The sequence below is a fragment of the Rhinolophus sinicus genome, chromosome 1 (genome assembly GCF_057876585.1).
Source record: "Rhinolophus sinicus isolate RSI-liver-muscle chromosome 1, RSI-T2T, whole genome shotgun sequence".
In the NCBI taxonomy this organism is placed as follows: Eukaryota; Metazoa; Chordata; class Mammalia; order Chiroptera; family Rhinolophidae; genus Rhinolophus; species Rhinolophus sinicus.
The window spans coordinates 118477799-118500627 of NC_142501.1; the positions used below are offsets into that span (position 1 = coordinate 118477799).

General features: G+C 38.5%; 1 protein-coding gene across 1 annotated transcript in view; it reads right to left on the bottom strand.

Moving 5' to 3' along the window:
* Positions 1-22829, bottom strand: part of CUBN (cubilin) — a 245413-nt gene that overhangs the window by 55820 nt on the left and 166764 nt on the right. The window contains exons 45-55 of the mRNA XM_074324816.2: positions 22016-22194; positions 20618-20827; positions 19867-20007; positions 18417-18598; positions 12872-13043; positions 11564-11770; positions 9644-9793; positions 8598-8719; positions 7842-8067; positions 6114-6301; positions 673-829 (exon numbers count right to left, since the gene is read on the bottom strand). Of these exons, the coding sequence (XP_074180917.2) occupies positions 673-829; positions 6114-6301; positions 7842-8067; positions 8598-8719; positions 9644-9793; positions 11564-11770; positions 12872-13043; positions 18417-18598; positions 19867-20007; positions 20618-20827; positions 22016-22194 (1934 nt within the window). The remainder of the gene's footprint in view (positions 1-672; positions 830-6113; positions 6302-7841; positions 8068-8597; positions 8720-9643; positions 9794-11563; positions 11771-12871; positions 13044-18416; positions 18599-19866; positions 20008-20617; positions 20828-22015; positions 22195-22829) is intronic.

Sequence of the window (22829 nt, forward strand, 5' to 3'; positions counted from 1 at the left end):
GATATCTGTTCACTGCATTATTTCCTTGAATTCTTTTCATCAAACTAAACAATGGTTTGTAGTTAGTAGCTACTGGATTCAATTCAGCCAACAAGCACACACCATTGCTTCTCAGGCTTAAAAATGGCAACATTTCTCACTAACCAAAGTCATAAGAGAAGAATGAAAAAGTCTGAAGAAAGTGGCTCCCAAAGTTTACCAGCCAGGAGACTAACCTGGGAGAGAGTGAAAACAGACCAGACCCCACCCATGCAAATTCTGAATTCAGATGGTCGAGTAGCCTGAAAATCAGCGTGTTTTTAAAGCTCCAGAGGATTTTGGTTCAGGTAGGCAACGTACTACACGCCAGGTGCCTGGCTGTCTACTAAGTACTGGCCTCCTGGGCTCCTGCCGAATTCCTGCCCACCCCAGATGTTAGGGTTGTTTTCAGACGTCTTAGCGGCACTCAGGATTTGTACATGGTTTTTCAATTGACCTGCTGGTGAACACAGTTCCATTCTCACTGATTTTTAAAGGAAGGACGTACTCTCAGGATCAGGTGACCCACCCATATCTGTCCCTTGGGTCCCCAGTTTCAGCCAACCCCCTTGCAGTTCCCACTCTTCCCTAAGCTCAGCTGTGGCAGCCACCTCCTTTCAAGGACTTGTCAGTTTGGTTTTTAGTGCTACTTACGGCTTACAAAGGATGCAGAGAAGCCCTGAGCTGGGGCCTCCTGAGACTGGAACACAGCCGTGAACGCGTTTCTTGGTGTGAGGACGGTGCCGGGAGCCACGTTCCCACAGCCGGTGGCTAACAGGGCTTTGTCCGCCTCCTCAGTGCCGGCCCACACCTAGGAGAGACACAGACATGACTTCCTGCGCAAGGTTTTCCCCTGTCAACACTTTAAAGTGCTTGGTTAGGTTGGAGAATAACGGTACTCAGGTGTACACAGACCTAAACATAATAGTAAATAAAATACATCCAAATCTGCAATATGCTCTTTTGAGAATAATATTTTTAAGCTGCAATTTATATAGCACATCCCATTCTTGTCCCTTCCAAGGAGTTTGTTTTTATGTAGCTATGTATAATGTAAAAACAAAATCTATCACTACCCAGTTTCCTCTTACCTTCTCCTAGTTGACCTGATGCAGCTGAGCTTGCTATGTGCTGAGAGAGAGAGGGAGAGTGTGAGAGAGACGGAGAGAGAGAGAGAAGGGGGGGGGGGGAGAGAGAGAGAGAGAGAGAGAGAGAGAGAGAGAGAGAGAAACAGCGATATGTGATACTGTGGGGCTTACCATTTGTCTTGAGTGGATGGCAAGTTATGGGTGGTAACTAGAAAATATTGCTAAGCAAGAAGCCCATGGAAATGAATATTTTCGTAGAGCATGAAGAAAGTAGACATGAATTACAAGTATACATGTACTTGGCGTAAGTTGGAATAAAGCATAGAAGACTTCCTGGCCATGTTGAATTTTAAGGTTCATGTTGAAGCAAGGATGAGATCCAGTCACTATGGGCTATGCCTCATTAAAGACTGGTTTGGCAACTCCCAGGTAGGCCTTGTCTGTCATTTAATTGGCGTGGTCAGTTTTAAAGAAATAACCGATATTTTCATTTGAAAAATGGTTGCCAAGGAATAAATTGTGAGCATCAAAATTCCAAATCAAGGCAATCCTAACCAGCCTAGTGAAGAACACTAATCACAGAATCACAGATTTAAATGCAAAATACCAGCTTTGAAAGACGCTGTAATGGAGCTGTCCAGTGTCTAATAAGGGGCTTCACGTGACTTGGGAGTGGTGAGCCTGCCTGAAGGAGCCCCAAGGCAGGAAGGGGCCTGTCTCGTTCCAGGAACAGAGAGAAACTGAGGTGTGAGGCGAAGCTACAGAGTCCTTGCAGGCCCCGTGGCATGTTAGAGATCTGGGCCACTGTCCTGAAAATGGCAAAGAGCCCCTGGTAAGCTTAAGACTCAGTGATGCTCAGTTTTTAGAAAACATTGCAACGTGAAGAATAGGAGGAAAGGAGAAGATGCTGGGAGATCAGCCAGGAGGGTTTGGCAGTAGTTCAGTCAAGATCATGGTGTCTAAAATGTTGAGTCGCTCAAGGAAAATACTGATATTAGGTAATAAATACACATTATTATGGGAAAGACTATTAAACATGTTTAACCAGAGAAGATCACTCTAGTTGAGTGAGTCTCAACTGGACGTAATTTTCCCCTCCCCAGGGACATGTAGTGATTTCTGGAGGCATTTTTGATTGTCGCATTTGGTGTGGGGGTGGCATGTGGGGCCAGAGATGCTGCTAAACCTCGAATAATGTACAGCACAAGACGCCCTCTGCTAACTAATGATTAATTATCTAGCCCAAGAAGGCAAGAAAGTAATTGGGTTTGCATTAATCTTCCTTGACTACTCAACATTTTCTTCATATCAAATTATATAAAATTACTCATTTGAACAGATCACCTTCAGGGATATTTCTCAAAGCAATAAAACATCAAGTCATTAAAAACATTCCTATTGGCAAATAAGTCCATAGGAAGAGGTATGAAATAGCACTGATTTCATAGCACTGATTTAATATTTCTTAGTTCGTTAAAGCCATATCATGCCAATGGACTGTCAAACATTGGCATTCAGCTGTTAGTCATTTTATTAAAATCAAACTATACGTCCACTTATTAGATCTGGGAGGTGCGTGCCACTGGAGCTAATGAGATAAAAAACACAGATATTCTGCCAAAAGACCTCAGGTCAAAAGTGTGTCAGGAAAGAAACACACACTACCAATTTTCTCTAATATCCCCTTTAAGTTTTTTTCCCCCCTTAACTATCTGGGGGAACAGTATACAGAGGTTTTCTACCCACATCTTGTAAAATTCTAAACATGATTTACCGATATTGCATAGACTATTTTTACAAACGTTACTAAAAGGCAAAGTGATAAGAGCTACTAAAAGCTTTTAATAAGGAATCTCAAGTTCTTTAACGAAGATCTTCAGGAATACTCAAGCACTTATACCTTTCTGAAGCCATTCATTGTGGATCTGACACCTCTACGTTCTGGCCCAAGAACATAAGTGTTATAATGATAATAATGATAAAGAGTTACTTAGTATTCATTGCTGTCTGTCAGTCAAGAGCTCATTGGTTACATGACCCAAGATTCATCGAACTACTCATTGGGTCTACACATTGTTACGCAATTGTCATCAGGTCAAAAACTTTCTGAGTTCTCTTAAGGTTTTGTATAATTCAGCCTGGATTCATAGGACATTTTATCGTTCAAGTAATTTTTCACAAAATAAATGTTTGAGATAACTGCAGATTCACATGCAGTTGGTAAGATATAATGTAGACAAGTCCCCTGTACACATTTCCCAGTTTCCCCCAACCTGGGTATGGTGCAAAACTATAGTATAATATTGTATCTAGGATACTGAGATTGATACAGTCAAGTACTCTTGCTTAATTTCCCACTTTGACTTGCACTCATGAGTGTGCTGTATTCAATTATATACAAGTTATATGCCACCATATTCAGCATCCTGACCAGCTCCAACACCCGAGGGTCCCTAGAGGCATCCTGTTATATAACCACACAATTGCCAGCAGCCCTGGCTTGCTGATCTCTGGCCGTCTGTTCTCCATTTCTAAAATACTGTCATTTTAAAAACATTATATAAACAGATTATGTAACCTTTTGGGATTTTTTTTTTTCCATTTGGCAAAACTCCCTGGTGATTTGTCCAAACTATTACTGTCAATAATCTGTTTTTATGGAGGAGTTGTATTTCATGATTTGTATGTACTAGAGCTCGTTTAACCATTCACCTGTTGAAGGACACTTGCACTGATTCCAGTTTTGGGGTGTTACAAATAAAGCAGCTATCAACATATACAGGTTTTTGTGTGGGCATAGTCTGCATTACTCTGGGATAAATGCCCCACAGTGCAATTGTTGGATCTTATGGTAAGTGCATGTTTAGTTATATAAGAACCTGCCAAACTATTTTTCAGAGTAGCTGGACCATTCTACATTCCCACTAGCAATCGATAAGTCATGACAGCTTTCTACATCCTTGCCAGGATTTGGAGTTTGTCACTGTTTTTTAATTTTAGCCATTCTGATAGGTGTATAGCAATATGGGATTGTGGTTTTAGTCTCATTTCCCCTAACGGCTAGTGATATTGAACATCTTTTCATATGTTTATTCACCATCTGTATATGCTTTCTGGTGAATGCTCTTCCTATCTTTTGCCCATGTTCTAATTGGATTGTGTTTTTACTGCTGGGTTTGAGAGTTCTGCATGTATTCTAGACAGCAGCGTGTTCTCAGATACTTGGTTTGTAAATCTTTTTGCCAATCTGTAGCTTGTCTTTTCAACCTCTTCACAGAGGTTTTCACAGAAAAAAAGATTTTTAATTTTGATGAGATGAAATTTACTAACTTTTCCTTTTATGGATCATGCTTTTGATATTTAGTCTAAGAACTTTTCATCTATCACTATGTCTTAAAGATTTTCTATTTTTCCCCCCTAAAAGTTTATAGCTATAAATTTTACATGTCAGTCTGTGGTCTTTTTTGAGCTAATTTTTGTATAAGGTGTGAGGTTTAAGGTTGTTGTAGCTGGGTCCCTCTTGTGGGTTCTGCCCACTGACTTTACTATTTCTTGTCAGAAATAGGAGTTTCAGGCCAGTAGAGAAAATGAGTCCTTCCACAGGCCTCTTAGTTTGGGCAGGGCTCTGATCTGACCCCACCTGCTAGTGGTGTTAGCTTTGCCTGATGTCAGAGGGACTCACATTCAATCCAGAGGGAAAATGGGTGGAAGTAATTTTTCAGATTCCATTCTTATAATTGAAGAACTTGCAAGGCTTTAGTTACGTCTATACATTGGCTGTTGACTCAGTCCATGAGAGAGAGAGAGAGACAGTTCATTTGTTTTGTAAAAAAAGCAATTAGCAAAAATGTATACTAAATGTGTTTTATTATACACATATTTTATGTAAGTATGGGATTTTTACTTAAACAGTGAGCACAGGTCAATTAGCTCTAAAACATAATTTGAGAGATGATGTAAAATAGTGTTAATATTGACAATAAAAGCCACTTTTATTCATTAGGTGGTTTTCTATTCCTGGTACTGAACACTATGTTATATCAGATTACCTCTAATGCTTAAAACAATCCCACAAAAGTAGGAACTATTCTCTTTATTTCATGGTTCAGTCATTTAAAGTCCAACTGTTTAGTTAGCTTACGGAGGAGCAGGTAGGTGGCAAATGCAAGAGATATGCATGGAGTCCAGGCTAATGTGAACTGAAGGCTGGTGTTCTTTCCACTGGAAGGCGTAGAGTCTTAGAGATAAAATGTGAGATGAAAACGAGCACAGAGGGGATGAATGTATAACACAGTCATCATGGTCGTAAGTCCATGAAAATGGAGGTCAGTGCTACCTGAGCAGTATTTGTAACTTTCAAGAAAAAAGGCATAACTGACTGCCCCACTGCCATCATTTTACATGGGTCTTTCACGGTCCTTTCAGCTTGTGGGCTCTGAAGGCCAAGGTGAAGGCTGCACCCGCCATTTCTCTAGCCTTCTGTAATTTTTACAGCATACTTTAAATGGTGCTTGTAATGATGCTTCACGTTCATTTTGTCCCAGAGGATTTATGAGAGAGAGTGAGAAGAGAGACAGAGAGAAAAGAGCAAAAAGAAAGAAAGAAAGAAGGAAAGAAAGAAAGAAGGAAGGAAGGAAGGAAGGAAGGAAGGAAGGAAGGAAGGAAGGAAAGAAGGAAGGAAGAAAAAAATCTGGCCTTCTCTCTTTAATTTCTACAGAAAGGAAGAACCATCAATGCTTATGAGAATTTAAGCCCAGAAAACTATCTCCTTAATTAAGCTACTTTGCCTACGTATTAGCAAACAAAACGTCACATGGCAATATGTGTGTTGTGGTTCAAAAGTCACCCCTAATAGTTGAGGGGTCTCTCTTTTTTTTTTTTAATTCAAGAAATCCAAGCAGCAAAACTGTCCTTTTCTTACTTTGAGAGGCAATGAGTCATTTCTAACATAAACATCGACGTTGCCGAAAGCCGTTCACCCCCAACTAAACAAACAAGCATACTGACCTTCACAAAGCTGTTCTGACACTGTCCATCACCACTGGGGATTCGGAAGTGGTTGTCAAAGCTGATCTCCAGGTGATTACTTTCATGAGTAATGACTGTCCAGGAACATCGGCTGTTTTCGGGAAAATTCTGAGGCCAGTGAGGGGATCTGATTGTACCATTATCTGAGTGAAGTATTCCACCACAGCCTTAAAAACATCATGGAAAAAGTCCTTAATTTGCGAGGAAAGCACAATTCTGGTAACCTAAGACTTCTCGAGGAGACACATTTCTAAATGTGTGATTTCAGTTTATCTTGCCTCACACGTGAATCACTGGCCTTTGGGACAGGTTTACCACAAGAACGCTCAATAAATGTAAGGTGCACTGAATCCACAAGAAGCTTCAGCTGTTACTGTTTAGTTACACATCTATGAGCTCAACTGGGAACACTAATCCCTGTCATAAAGACAGGCTGCTATCCTGTCTGCAAAGAATATAATATGTTTCACTCTGCTAGAGGCTATCTAATATTTGTGGCCCAACAATCCCAAATTCTACATTTTCTTACCAGTAACACATGAGAGCACAAGTCTATACTCATTTGTAATTTTATTCTAACATACAGGATTAGAGAAAATGATTCTGAAGAGAGGGAAATTCTTCCATTAAGTATCCTGATTCATTCATATTGAAACATTGATGGATGAAAATAAATTACATGCATTGACATAAAGAAAAATCTATTAATAGAATTATTTTATACTGTTGAAATATGTACTCAAGACATGACAAAAGAAAAAAGTACAAACTCAAGACAAAATGAAGTCAAATTAAAAAGTATTCCCTGAATCTTTTACTTTAAACCCTTGTAAAACCAGTGGTTCATCTAAAACGTCCCTCTGACTTCAACAGCAGCCAGCAGTTTAATGAGGGAAAGTTTGATTCATTCCATAACGATCCTCAGAATATCTTTGACTCTCCTAGAAAGAATTGCCTTGTGTGTGTGATATTGCAAAGCATTAAAGAAATCCTGACTAAAGTATCTTACATTTTCTTGGAATTTCCCTGAAGTTTATACTTTATACACACAAAAGCTATGTTTTTTGAAACCAAATCTATGACAATTTGCCACATACTCCAGGCAAAGTATTCATTCCAAATCACACATCTTATCTTGTCATTTTGCTACTCAACACTTTTCAGGGGCTCCCCATTGCTTAAGGGACAATATGGAAGCCAAACTCCTTCATGATGTGAACTGCTTCTCTTCCTGCCCTCAGCTCACCACTTGGCAATCTGCCTCCATGCTCCAAATATCTTAAATTACTTGTGATCCCAATACATCTTTTCTATTACTTGTTTCCTGGTTGTGCCTTTGCCTTTTTGCCTATGGAGGCAGCAGGGTGAATTGTTCAGATCAAAGTTTCTGGGCTCCACTGTCTTTATTGAAATCCTGACTCTCCTGATTATTAGCTGCACCATTATCATCTACATGACCTGGGGAAAATATCAACCCATGTATCCTAAATTTCTGCCCACGCAAAATGGAGAACATATGCATCCATACTGTGTCTTTCTTACAGGGTTGCTACATGAGATGACACATGGAAACATTATCATTGAGTCTGACAAGAGAATAGATACAAAATGTACACTTGTTGAACGAGTTAATACATTTTAAGAATACCTCAATGAAAAAAGACAATAAGCACAGAGATTTTTTTTTTTTTTTTTTTTTTTTTTTACCTAAAGTTTGTGTGCTCCACGTAGCATAAAATCCGCCACTTTGCACCGAATGGTCCGAGTTAAAAATCACCACCAGCTGGTTAGAACCAGACTGTATTGGCCTGGGGTTTGAACTTCCACAGTATTGTCCTATTATGGATGATCCAGGAGAACCGCCATTCCTGACAGTGACAGAGTCCCAAGCACAAGTTGAATGGGCTTCAATGTCAAAGTCACTAAATGTAAGCTGTGGGAGAGAAAAGAAATAATGAGGCACTCCGAGTTGTAAGTGAGCTTATCTATCTAGAGTTATATGAGGTCCTCACAAACCGTTTCATTTTGTTTTAATTTACATAATTTTGTATTTATGGCTCCTATTTAATTGTCCCCTGCCTTCTTCTCTTTGTCCTTATTGAAGTTCCTCCAGGACATAGGGAGAGGGGATATTTCTTTCCAAACTGAAGTCATTCAGGGGCCTCCCACAGTCCCCTAGGCTGGGATGGCATCTCATATCACTGAAGACACGTCTCTTCTGGATGGGGAATTATCTTCTCTACATCGCTTCTTCTATCTTGAAGAAGAGAGTATGTTCTTCATTAATTGTAAACTTATATATGCCAATAGATGTACTCTAATGAGGAAATTTTAGGGAGAACATGATCTAGTCACAAGATCAAAGCCTACTAATTGCTTATTTAAAGCATTCTGCTCCCTCAGAGGACATGCTATGGGAGTTGTATAGTCTCAGAAGTACATTACTCAGGCATCAGAACTCACAGTGATGGTGTGTCCTTGTGGCGCTTCCAACAACCAAGAACAGTGGGTCAAGCTGTCATAAGAGCCTGGATAGTTCGGACTTGCGATGACTCCACTCTCACCGATCTGTATGCCACCACAGTCTGAAATTAGATTTGTAAGCTTCCAAATAAGATAGGAGGAAAATACCCTGCAAAGCTGAAGTCAGTAGTACTCACAGCTGTCATCTTTTATGATTTACAAAAATACAATAAATGAATAAATTGATGAAATTGGATAAAAGCAAAGTAAAACTGGGTGGGAGATGAGAAATAAAGAGAGTTCCATACACAGAGTCACACAGTAAAAACAGACTCAAGTTTAGCACAAAGGAGAAGGGAGATAATCTACCATAAGTGGAGAATAATTATATATGTGTATCACTGAGAGTAAATACACTACGGACAAAATAAATAATATTGCCTTTGTGGAAAAACCTAGGCCAGTGAAAATAAACATAAGCTTGAAGAATGTGACCAGTATCATAACTAAAGACTTTGTCATTTGATAATAAGTATATATGTCTGTAGTCAGCTGTCAAGTTGAAAAACAGACACATTTCTAAAGCACAGTATGGCCTGATGCTTCACACAAATAATGCTGCTTCCTGAAGTCTGACTCTTTTTTTTCAGTCTAATAAAGAAAAATCAACTGGCAAGAAGGTTGATTAAATAGATAATCAATCTCACTCCTTTTCCCAAACAACCACTTGATTATAACACACACACACACAAATGGTTAGATAAAACTATAATCCAAACATAATTTGACTCATAGCCAAACTGAATGGAAAGAAAGGAGATCTCTCAAATCAACAAACAAGTATACTCAATAAGTATACTCAAATTCGGAGGGGTAATCTCAATCAGAGAATGCAATTTAGAACGTTTTATTGACCTTAGCAACAAAACCAATAGCTACTTAGAAATAAATCTAACAAAATATATGTGAGATCTTCATGGCAAATATTATAAAATTTTGTCTATTATTTTACTGCCAGAGTTTGAGAGTTTAATCGTAAGTCTTACCTGTAAAGGAATACTCTGCATGGAATCCAACGTGTTCTACTTGTTCGTTGGTGACAAAGTGTATCCACACCTGAGAATAAGGGATAACCAGCGGCATTGTAGGAGATGAAGGTCCACACAATCTCCATATCAGAGGTCCATCAGCATTACCTGAACAAAATAACACACTGACACTGAGTGCCATTTATATAGCTTTTGAGAAATATAGTCAATGAATTCAATAGGAATCAGTAATAAAAAACAGTTCAAGGTAGTCATTGACACACCTTTAAATTCTGCTTTAATAGCAGACATCTTTGTCGCCACAAAAGAAAGAGGCCCACCAAGAGGGTAAAAAAAATAAAATAAAATAAAATGCTTTTGTTGTTGTTGTTGTTGTTGTTGTTGTTGTTGTATGGGCCTCTTTCTCTACTGTAGGTGCCATTTTGTTCCAATTTGCATTTTCATAATTATCTTAGCATATTAAACAGAGACATAGCAAATTTTTAAAAGAGCTTTTAAATGTGCCTTTTTATAGGGAGTAAGAAATATAATACCAACAGTGACGAAATATATCATCAAGATAAAAGTGACCTAACATTTTGATGATTTCTTCACTGTATTTAATCAACTAAAATAAATGAGAAATTCAGTACTCAGGCCAAGAACTATCAGATTAGTAGCTGAATATTTTTATGAAGATTACTTTTCACAGCAATTTGAGCCTACACTTATCTGCTCTCTGTTTTTTCAGTCAGACAACATTACTGATCTTATAAGTCAACAAAGTATAGTATTTTAACTGTCTCTAAAATGAGGGAATAGAGAGATGATTCTCATTTAACTGACTGAAACTTAATATACAGCTGCTCTGCTTGATTCTATAAGCTCGTGGTTTTGAGGTGGGGGGCGGTGGTGAGGGTTTATCAGAATCACATGGGGAGAGCATTCTCAAACTACAACATCCATTTCCCTCATAAGCATTCTCTAAATTTATCTACCTCAGAGTGCCCAGATGAATCCCCTGCTGTGGCGGGTAGTCTGTGACTACATCCTTTATCAAATTCTCCTTCTAGAAAAGTCTGTCCTCCATGTTCTCAAAGCCAGCATCGATTCCTATAGTTGCCCCAGAACATTGCCACCAGCAAACTACATTACCTTCTGTTGCTTTCAGCCTCCTTTCCTTTAAATTTTGCTACAACATATAACTTGGTGAACCTTTGACAGTATAGAATCTACAATGTTACTGTGTGTCCTCATTTTTTTTTTTTTCAACCAGGAAAAAAAGTGTCAGGATAATGATGGGGGCAATTTGATAGATAACCTATGCGTTGACTATAGGAAAAAAGTAAAACAGATTCATCTTCCATGAATGAAGATATTTGAAAATTCTTAAGGGAATTATGGTTTACCAACTACACCTCAATCCTTTTCTGAAAACAAAGACAAACTTGACTGCTCTGGGGACGATTCTTCCATTAGCTTCCATGTGCTTCTCCATCTGATGCATTCCAAAACTTCTTTTGACTTCTAAGGCCTACGTAGAAATCCACAGTCTCTTTTGTGAATCCTGAAAGTTCAGTAAACCATTGACATTCTGACCATTTTATGTTGCAGTCTCTGAGGAAAGGAGTCTTGAGAAGTAGATGATAATTGAAGGGACTACTTGAACTCATTAAGAAAGCAAAGGCAAACCAGAATCTATCCTGGGTAAACCTCACATCAAATTAAGACACGGGGTCTAGTTTTAAACACTGATCCCTCTCCTTCACTATTTCCTCAGCTGGGCATAAACAGAATTATGACTTTGTCTGAACAACATTCTTTTGGATCTTATGTACATATATTATATTACAACAATTGGACTCCTTTCGCTGTTGGTGGTCTCCAGACATAAGAAGAATACTGTGAATGGGAAAAGTGGTCCTTGATTGAACTCACCCACTCGGAACTCTAGGACATCAAATTGACAGTCTTGGTGACTTTCTAGGTGAAAAACCTCAAAATGAATGTAAATGGATGAATTTCCCTCATTTGGATTGCTGAGAGTCCATTCACAGTTTAGATTTCTTGAGTAATTACTGACTCCATTATAGCCAGGAGAAGTAAAGTTTCCTTCAGGGGAATTTGTAAGGGACCCGCCACACACTAAAAAAAACAAAAGGCAAGAGAGAAAGTAGTAGTAAGATTGATGCCATAACAAAAGATACAAACAACAAAGGAACAATTGCTAAAATAACAGCAGCAACATTTTTACTGCTTTGATTTGTTTTTCTAGGTGGAGGGAAGGTTGTGGGTCAAGGGCTGGCTCGCATATGCAAACCATGGAAGAAGCTTCTGTGGGTTTAGAATGAAAGATGTGCAAAAATAAACAGCTTCATTTCCTTGTAGATGTAGATTAAGTGGGTGGGTTTGGCTGTGTATCAGTATCTCCTAATTTGAGCCTGCCATTCATTAATACTTAATTTAGAGGAATACTGAAATGTAATGGTGGTCCCAATGGCATCTGATTAGCAATTCCCCACTTGACCCAAAAATTTAAATGGATGAAACAGATCATATAACATTGGAGAGCCAATGAATTTGCCCCTTTGAATAGGGAATGAACATTCCTGGTATCAATAAAATGATTTAAAGCATTTTATATATATGTGTGTATATATATATATATATATATATATATATATATATATATATATATATGCAGTTCCATTCTTCCTCAATTTAAAAACTCTTAGATAATAACACCAATACAGAAAGTAGAAGGATGTTTAGAATAGAAAGTCCATATATATCTTGTTTTATTTCTAAATGCTCTATGTCAAGTGGGAACTACTCATTCATTTACACTGGAAATGTGTAAAATATGTCTGTCTTCAATTAGCGCAGTTATTCTCTAGAAGTGAGTTCCCTTCTGTGAGATAGATGACCTCTCAGCACAAAACAATTGATGGAGGATTACAGGACTGGAAACCAACCATCATGGCAACATTGCATGGTACTGAACTAGAAGTTCTTCTAACAGCCTTTTTGAAAGTTTTAATTACAGTGGCCATTTTCTTTCCAAAACCAAAGGTTGTTTTGCTTGGTTTTGTTTGGCATGGGTTTTCTATCTGCTTATGTGTGTCTGTTTCACGTAGAAGTCCCTGAGTATAACTGGGTCACGAAAGTGAAAATAGATGGTGTTGCTATTGGCAGTGGTTGTGAGGGCATCTGCAATGCATACGTGTTTATAACATCCTATATTACCTGCATCTTCACTGGATGTGTAGGAAGCAGTGAAGCCTCCATATGGCCTGGATCCATCCGTGAAATAAATGACTTCCATGGTATTTCCTGAAGATTTGATCTCGTTGCTTCCATTCACACTGCTACACAGCTTCGCAAGCTGGGGTGAGTTACTTCTGAGGCCATTGAGTACCTGTTGGAAAAACAGTTTAACATTTAGACACACAGTCCATCTCACTAAATATGTTACAGTCCCAGCCCAGGCACACTTCCTTCTAAGGAAACTTAGTGCTAAAAGGAATGACTTAACAATAAGGGCTCAGGCTCCTAGCCCAGTGCCACAAACCACTATGCTTCCCAGAATGCATTTTGTGGCCGCGGGGTCACTTCACCAAATGGAAATACTGTAGTAATGCTCTCCTGCCATGTAGTAACAAATGTAAAACTGCTGTACTCTTTGCAACTGGTAACCGTGCTCTAAATGTAAAGTAGATATTCCAATATGCTTACATCTTAGTTCACAGAGTTCACTGATGGGCAGTTTTTCTTAACAATGCAGCAGGACCTTTGATATTTGGAGTGAAGGCTTAAATGCCAGTCTCTGATGATTTCAAGTATATAATGACTCAAATATTCTTAAATGCTTTGAAAAGTAATTTTTAAAAATCAATCTCAATATCAATAATTCTTTCCTGATTACTAATGGATTCAAGCTTCAATTTTTTTACTAATTTAAATTTTAAAAAATGGATCAGAGTACTGTTCACTCCAAAAATATTAAACAATAACTCTAGCTATGGACATAGTTATAACAATTGGCAAAGCACTAATTTGCTTCTGTACAAAATCAACTGAAGGTTTTAGCATGCCTGGTTTTCACAGTTGAAGAAAAATCCAGCAGTAACTAAACAAGATTGATTGAATGATTGATATTCCTGTGTTTAGAAAGGATTTGAATGGCTTACAATTAGAAATAATGATTTAGAATATGACATTAAAAGCTCTAGAGGAGAATGTATCCCATAACAAAAGATGTAAGTTTTTTTTGTTTTTTTTTAATTTACTACAATTAATCATTAAATTTAGCTCTGGGAGCTTCTGGTTTAAAGTGTCTTCCGGCTCACAGGACCAGACTCAGCATTTCCTATCAGTTTCTGAATGCAAACAAAATGCCAGGCTCTGCTAATCACCCACGGGGACTACCTGATTGAACTAGCACAATAGCCTCACAAACACATGATATTATCCCTGCTTTCCAGATGAAGACATTAGAATTCAGACAGATTATGCAATTTGCTGAAGTTCAAAGAGCTAGTAATAGTAGAACTGGTATTCGAGCCATCCCTCTAATTCCAAACCATGAAGTAATGCGTAAGGAAACAGAAGATGACAAACATTTCAATAAACTGCGGGAAACAGGAATGTGTAACACCTGCCACAATCAAAGGGGATTATTAGCAACTACAGGCTAATGGAACACGCTGGAAACCATGATCGATGACATTTATCCCTACCCCACTGTCAGCCTTGAACTTAGAAACACAATGACTGACAATCGTGCAGGCATCCATGTACCACGTGAACTCCTGCATTTAGAAGCAACTAGTGTGATGCTTCTACTTCCCTCTTCCATTTCTGTTTGTACTCAGTAACTGCAACTCGCAGAAAATGAGGTAGGAAGTAGGCATATGAGATTAGGACAAGCTCTACAACTTGCTATATGCAGGAATAAAATCAGGCACACGGCTCATTGGAGTGCACACTGGATGGTGTAGCTTTTCCTCTTCTCCATCTGGACAGAATGTCAGACAGGCAGCTGGATTTGGAGGAATTGTATGCTTAGGCCAGCTGGGTCAGATACTAGTCTAGACGCAGTGCGTTTAAACCTGTAGGTCTTAGGAAGTCTTCCTTCCTCCCTCTTCTCCTCCTTCCTTTGGTCTCCATCTGTCTGTCTGTCTGTCTGTCTGTCTGTCTGTCTCTCTCTCTCTCTCTCTCTCTCTCACACACACACACACACACACAAGTTCTCAGGTGAAAAAAGGGTGAGCAGAGGGCAAGCCTCATCCCTTTGGTTGGAGCAGAGTGAAGAAGAAATAAAACAAACATTAAACCTATAAAAATATATTTCAAAGGAAAGGAATGTGAACATCATATTAAAGATTCAGAAAAGAAATTCATTCTGAAACTGTTTTTGCTGAAGTGTTAACCTCCCCAGGAGAAAAGACCTGTAGATAGGACATTTGTAGTTTCCACTAATCGAATGGCCAAGGTCACCTCTCTGTCACCTCCCATGAAGCCAACATGTTGACAGCTCCTGTCATGCACACGGAGCTTCCCATCTCCATTTAGTACTTTATTCTTAAATATAAATGAACAGTCAAGGGTCATCAGACCTTTAGAGAAACATCTAATGTCAAAGGCAGAGACCAATACACGTAAATAGGAAATAGGAACATAAAGGAAATTCACGCCAAAAGAAGTAACATACTTCAAAACTATGATTCATATAGTCATATATATGATATTTAGAAATATATAATATATTCAAAGAATAAGGGTAAAATAAGGACAATTCTAGGTATATATATTCTCAAAAACTTTATCACCCATGTCCACTTCCTTAGGAAGCTACAAGAACACATGCTTCACCAAAAGAGGAAATTAACCAAGGGAAATGCTCATATCATAAAACCAGGTACCCAGCCCAGGAGAGGAATGAAGAGACTAAGAAATTTGATGGTGAATAGAAATCCCAACATGACAGCTGGCATCAGGCTTGCAGCTGATGGACAGAGATTCAAGGACGGATATTGCTAAGGAAAGTGAATAAAAATGATAGATGTGTTTTATTATAGAAGGTAGGGATGGACACCTGGAGTAGTGGAAAGTGTGTGGAAGAATTAGTGATGCATAGAAAAACCAAGAAAATGCAAAAAGAATGTTATTATTACTTGGAAAAACAAAAGCAAATGCTACCACAGTACATTACGTGGCTTAGGTGGGAATGGTGCTTACAAAACCATAACACATAAACAACACCTTTGACATAGTATTTTGGAAGAAAGTTGGGTGAGTATGTGAAGTGTGCATATCCGTTGTGCATTTGTGGTGGTGGTTGTGGCTGGCTTGTGAAAAGAGCTAAATCCTCATCTTCCATTGTTGGATGTAGATAGATTATGTCTAAGACTGAAAAGTAAAGAAGTAGCAGAAGAGGAATATTATTTTGAAATAATGACGGAAATTCCACAAGAAGTAGCTAAAAGAGTTGAAAGTGGATGCCTTTGGCATCTATGATTCAGAGATGGGGAAATGAGAAGACGTGGTTTAGAATTTGTGGTTATTATGTAAATTTTATTTTAATTATTTGAGTTCTAGAACTATGACCCTTCTTCTTATCTTTCCTGTAGGGGGTATGTGAATATTCTGCTGGTAAGGTTCTTTCTTTCTTTCTTTCTTTCTTTCTTTCTTTCTTTCTTTCTTTCTTTCTTTCTTTCTTTCTTTCTTTATAAAATTTATCAGGGTGACAATTGTTAGTAAGGTTCTTAATAATCATTACATTCAATATGATGTTAACTATGGAAACAATTTTTAAAAAACTATTATCATATACATCAAAATTTTAACAATGTGTATAGAATTCCAAGTACTTATATATATATATTTTTCTGAACTCTCCCAATTTCAGTCAATAAGCATCCATTATATTTATAATCAGAAAAATAGATTAAAATTAGTATACAAATGAATTTATGTCACATGGTTACAAGTACATAATATTTTTCATCGCCAAGAAAATACTTCAAAATATGGGATAGTGGGAGTAGTTAATTTTTCCCTACATCATCCTTTTCTCTATATATTCATTCAGTAACAGGAAAAATGAAAATAAGCAAGTGTAGTCCAACATTTCCTGGCTTTCAAATAAAACATATTTTTTTTCCAATATCTGATGAAAAACAACATTTTAGTCCTTCAAATATTAGAACTTGGCAAATAGGAAGCTTGAATATGATCATTTTAGGGCAATGAAAAATGGTCGTAACATACAAAGATGTTTCATGTTTTTGAAATTCACTACCCAACAGGAGACAATTAAATGGAAAACAGAACTGGCTTGTTTCTAAAATGATAAGGATGGTACTTCCACTACGCATTCATTCAACAACTATTGTCTCTCTCTTATGTGCAGGGCACTGGGGATTCAGCAATGAAAGAAACTAAGTGCATGTCCTAATGGAACTCACATCCTAGTGGGGGGAGCAGACAATAAACAGGCAAACAAATACATATGTGGAATGTCAGCTGGTGTGAAATGCTATGAAAATCGCAAGGAGAAAGGGAGAGGCCACGGTGGGGTCTACGTAACGTGGGGTGCTTACGGGAGGCGTATGGATCAATCATTTGAGCAGAGACTGGAATGAAGTGAGAGAGTGAACCTGGCAGCCATCTAGACTGAGGAAACAGTGCATGTGAAGTGGGTTATGGGAGCATCTTAACACATTCAAGGAACCTAAAAGAGGCCAGTGTGGCTGCATCCTGGGGAGCAAAAGAGGAGGGGAGTTTGGGATAAGACACCAGGGTAGGAAAAGGAAGGGGCGGCCAGCGGGCCACTGTAAAGATTTCGGACTTTCCTCTGAGTGAGAAACATAATCTAATTTATGTTTGCACCCATCACAATGGCTGCTGTGATGAGACTACACAGAGACAAGTGTGGAAATAGGAAGACCAGTTGGAAGTTATTAAAATACATCTAAGTGCTTGGGGATGATGGTAGTAGTGGAAATGATAATAGTTAGAGTCTGGGTCTTTTTCAAAGATACAGCCGTTGGGACTTGCCTATGGATGTAATATAAGATGTGAGAGAAAGGACTCCAAAAGAGACATCAAGATTTTTGACCTGAGCAACCAGAAATTTGGAATCATTACTGACTTAGATAAGAAAGACAGAGTAAAGGGCAAGTTAGGTGGGGAAATACAGTAAGATTCATCTACAATCACAGCAGTACATACGCATATAGATCTGTCATTTCACAGTGACTCTTCTTTCACACTCACAGACTTTGCTTGCTTTTGCTAAGGGAAGCTAAGAATGCTGAGGGTGTATCTGAAAGCATTTGAGCTGGGCCGCATGGAGTGCAGGCAGCCATGAACTTCCGGGGTAGCCTTCAGTACTTCTGGCAGAGAACAGTCGTCACACAGGAACACTCATCTGCTTCAACTTTTGGTGGTGGCTTGTTCTGTGACGGACCCCATTCAGCCACGTGCTACCTACCAAAAGGCTTCACTTTTCTCTGTTTACCCAGTTTTGTCAAGTGCAATGATCACTGGCTTTTAAAATGTATCTTACCTGTGACCCTGATGTATGTGGTGACAACTAACAGTCTCTTAAAACAGCTTTTACCAATATGGCGGTTTACCGTGATTTTGTTCTATCTGAAATACTAGAATTTGTCTGAGTTACAGGTGCACGATGGGAATACTCCTGACCTAATTTTCTGACTATGATTTATGAGTCAATAAACTTAAACAATGGAAAAGAACATTCCTGACTGCACAGGACACTTACCGTCACATGCTCACTGGTGCAGGATGGATGAGCTTCCAGCCTCAGGTTGTTAAAAGTTAGGGTGACCCGTCTTCCTTCCTGCACGGTGATTCTCCACACACAGACCCGGCCATGAGGATTTGGGTTTGGGTAGTTGGGAGATGTAAATATTCCAGTGGGGCCCTGGAGATCCCCACCACACTCTGAAAGGGAAAAAACAAAACAAAACAAAACAAAACCAAGAAAACATACAATCAAATCAACCGACAACCCCTTCTATAAGGAATGTATTCAAAATTAAAGCATTTTATTATCCCACCAGACAAAAAAAACATTGCTCTTATTTATCACTATATGTAGGTGAGGACTTATACAGAACATTTGTCTTGACTTTGATCTTTAATATTTAATCTTTGTTTCCAAGCATGAGAGCTCACTGGCAGCATTTTATCATCATGGCCCAAGAAATGTGAGAAACCGATACATGTGGTAGTCTTAGAGTCAGGAAAACCAGAGGGCTAAAGTCATCATCCAATTTTTTCAGACAAGATCTGTATTTCACTTGCGTTTGTCAAGAAATTTGGAACGCAAATCTCGAATAAGTGTAGGACTAATGGACTGGCTTTCTTCCGATGAGTAATGCAGTACAACTCCCATCCCCTTACGTCTCTCACAGCACTAGTTCCCTTCCTTTGTAGCATTGATCACAGCTTTGATTTTTCGCTTATTGGTGTGACTATTTGATTAATGTCTGCTCTCAAACTGTAAGGTCGAGAAGACAGGGGTCATGTTTTGTCCATCTGTTATAACACTGGGGCCGAGCATGGTGTCTATCCAGTGCAGGTGCTCAATAATACCAGGGTGCCAAAAAAATGTATACACATTTAAGAGATGTTATCTATATATTACTTTTTGAAGTTGAATTGCATTACAATAGCAATGTGTAGTATGATGTTCACTGAAAAATGGCGTTAATCAAATGAATGCTAGCGTCACCATGTGGCAGGCAGGAGAGTCAAAGAAAATGGCGGAAGCACGGTTGTCATTCAAAGAGTGCAAGACCATTTTGAAGTGGTATTTGAAATTCGAGAATGTTGTGGAAGTACAATGACAATGGAGGCGTGAGTGTGCAACAGAACCTCCAACACACCTAACAATTGCACACATCCATGAAAGTTTGGTACAGTGTGAAGAAATTGAAACAGCATATGCAGCAACACAAGTGGACACTTTGGTCAACGTTGCTCAAGCAGTAGTTTGCTGTCATCAGAAGCGTCAGGACGCTGATAGTAACCACTTTGAGCACCTCTTGTCATTGCAGACGTCAAACATGACTCATATTCATCTTTTGTTATTGGTATATATTGAGTATTACAGTTTTAATACAGTTTTTTTCCTTTCTTAAAATGTACATACATTTTTTTTGGCACCCTCTGCATATACATTTTTTTTAGTGACTCAATGAACTTACCTTCCAAGCTGGATTCAAACCGTAGTCTGAATCCTGAGGCAGTAAGAGATCCATCTGTGACAAACCTGACCAAAGCTACATTGCTAGAAGTGTCTATGCTGTCAGGAATGGTGTTTCCACAGTATCTGCCCAGTACATTTCCTGTGAGAGTCAAATAATGATGAAAATTTAACTGCTACTTGAGGCGTTCTACACGTATAAAGAAAATAATAAAAGACAAGACCCTGCCCATAAAGAAACGATAACCTCTGTCAAGAGAAGCAGGACAAACATGAATAAAAATAGATATATTCAAACACATGAAGACGTTTAACAAAAACTGCAGCCAGTTAGGGTGAGGGCATCCCAGCACAATGAGGAAGGCTAGCTCATTTGGTTAAAGAAATGGTGTGAGGAAATAGAGTGACAAGTGGCCATCACATACCATTTCCAGACTACATTACCCTTTCCTCGCCTTACACTACAGGATGCCCTTCAAATAATTGCATATGGCACTGGAAGGTCTCAGAAGGAAGTGGATGCCTTCCCAATATAGGCTCTCTCAGTGTGGTCTCCAGGGGCTTTGGATGCCCACTGTACATGGGTGAACCAAGAGAGAGCAAAGCTGGCACTGCCCAGAGCTGATGGCTCTGTGCTTCTTCGCAAAGAATAGACCCAGTTTTACCTATCTTGGAAGTGAGGAAACTTCAGAGGTTGAATGAGTACATGTGAAAATAACACCCCCAGAAGACAGCAGACATATTTCACTGACCAGAGGCGCGGTTTTCCCAGATCTCCACAAAGTCTTTTTCACAGCCAGAGGAATTCTGAAGGTTAAAGTCTTCAAAATGGATGGTGAGATAGTGTCCTAAGGGACCCTGGAGATGCCACTCACAGAATAAGTCATCTATATATGGAAGTGTTGGATATCCGATGCTTTCGATGACACCACTTTGCCCTGTCACTCTTCCCCCACACTGGGCTGCAAAAAAAAAAAAAAAAAGCAATATTCTATTATAGTTTGTTTTTGTTTTTCAATTTTACTAGCATGTTTGACAACTTTGTGCCAAGTGATTATGAATTGAAATTTTTAAAATTCTGAAAATGTTTGATTAGTGCTTCCCTTAACATCGGAAATCTACCACTGAAGTGAAGAGCAATGATACCACACTTTCAGTCCATAAACGAGAAATGGAAGACTGGAATACTGATGAAGGACATGTTCTGTAATGTTTCTTTAATTCTCTTGGGAAATCACGTAAGAGTTAGTGGTTGCAAGTAGGTTTCATTTCAAGAACCAACTGCCAGATTGATAGGGTCAGCCTAGTACTCTGTGTTGGTGATTCTGAAAACTGAGTCCAAGTTCAGCTGGAAAGGGAGCTGTGCTTCATTAGTGATGCCTGCCATTTCTAGTTTAACTATCAAATACACGTTTTCGTGCAGTAACTGACATCTCAGGGCCTTGAAAATTACTGTTCAATTATTTCTCATTAGCTGGATCTGATGGATTGAATTACATACAATTTGCCTCAGGCTATGGAACAGTCTATGGTGTAGGTTAAATAGTCTTAACAACTAGGCTTTCTGAGGTTTGACTGTATTAAATATGTTTGGTGCCCAGACCCACATTCGATTCTACATAATGGCGGCCATATTATAGTGAATCTTCAGTATGCATACTGTTTGCTCATTTCTTAAGTACGGGAATCAAAACAGTGAAGAGACATTCACTGTTTGCCTACTGAATGATTTGGCAGTACAGACTGAGGGGGAAAATATCTCGGTTATCTATTAATGATGAGGAATTCAAAATCACTGTTCTAAATATAGTTATTCATTACTAAAGAGTTTTACTATTTAAAACAATATTATACACATTTTATGGTAAGAAGAAACAAGAATTTGATTTAACTGAATACGTTTTCCACAGATAAGTTAGGAAAAATGCAAAACATTCATGTTTACTAAAAAGAGTGCTTTAAAATGGAAATCACAGTAAAAATTTAAGTGGATGAATGACTTTGTTTTTAAATATTTATATTCTTTATCTTTTTATCACTAAAATAGTTGTTAAAATTAGGCAGATAGAAAGACTTTTTAAAAATTTAAGTAAAAAAGGTTTAATGTATTTATTCTATCACCACTTATTGAATATGAAAAGTGTTGTTACCTATAGAATATTTGGCCTTGAATCCCACATGAGTGGAGCTGTTGTCAGACCGGAATCTCAAATATATCATCTCCCCTGAGGACAGCTGACTGCTAGGCAAAGATGTCCCACAAAACTTGGAAATCATTGGTGCGTTTGAATCAGCTCCGTCTCGCAACTCAAGATAATTAGATGTACAGCTAAAGTGGAAGGAAATTCTGTTTACTATATACAGACAATTGTTTTGACATATTTTTCTATAAAAGACTTCATTAACTTTCTCCAAGGGCGTTGTTAAATCATTATGCTTGGAGCACAAGACACTACAACAGTCATTTTAAACAATATGTCACTTCAGAATACTGTATAATCTTTTCCCTAATCATAACATATCCTTTAGTTAGCAGTTCGAGAAGATAGGTTGTACATTTACGGCATTGAAAATATTTACTTGCCTTCCACATTCTGTGTTAGTTTCACAAACATAAAAGTCATTCTTAAGTTACCCCCTAGGAGTATCAAAAAACAAGTTTTTGTTTCACATGATGATTCAACACATTGAAGTTGAGGGTCCTTATGACTTTGATTAAATTTAGTTTGAAGACTTAGCTCTAGAAATCCCTCAACTATTAATATCCCTCTCTATTTAGCATATACCCCTCAGAGACCTAGCCTTTCCCCCGATAACCAGCAACCCCGAGGCAGCAGACAGTAGCTCAGACCTGACTAAGGATCATGGCCCATATCTCGCGCAGGCTGACGGTAACATCTTGACATAAGTTACCTTTCAGTTCCTGAGCCCTAAGGTGGAAGGACCCCCTGGCTACTTTCCCGT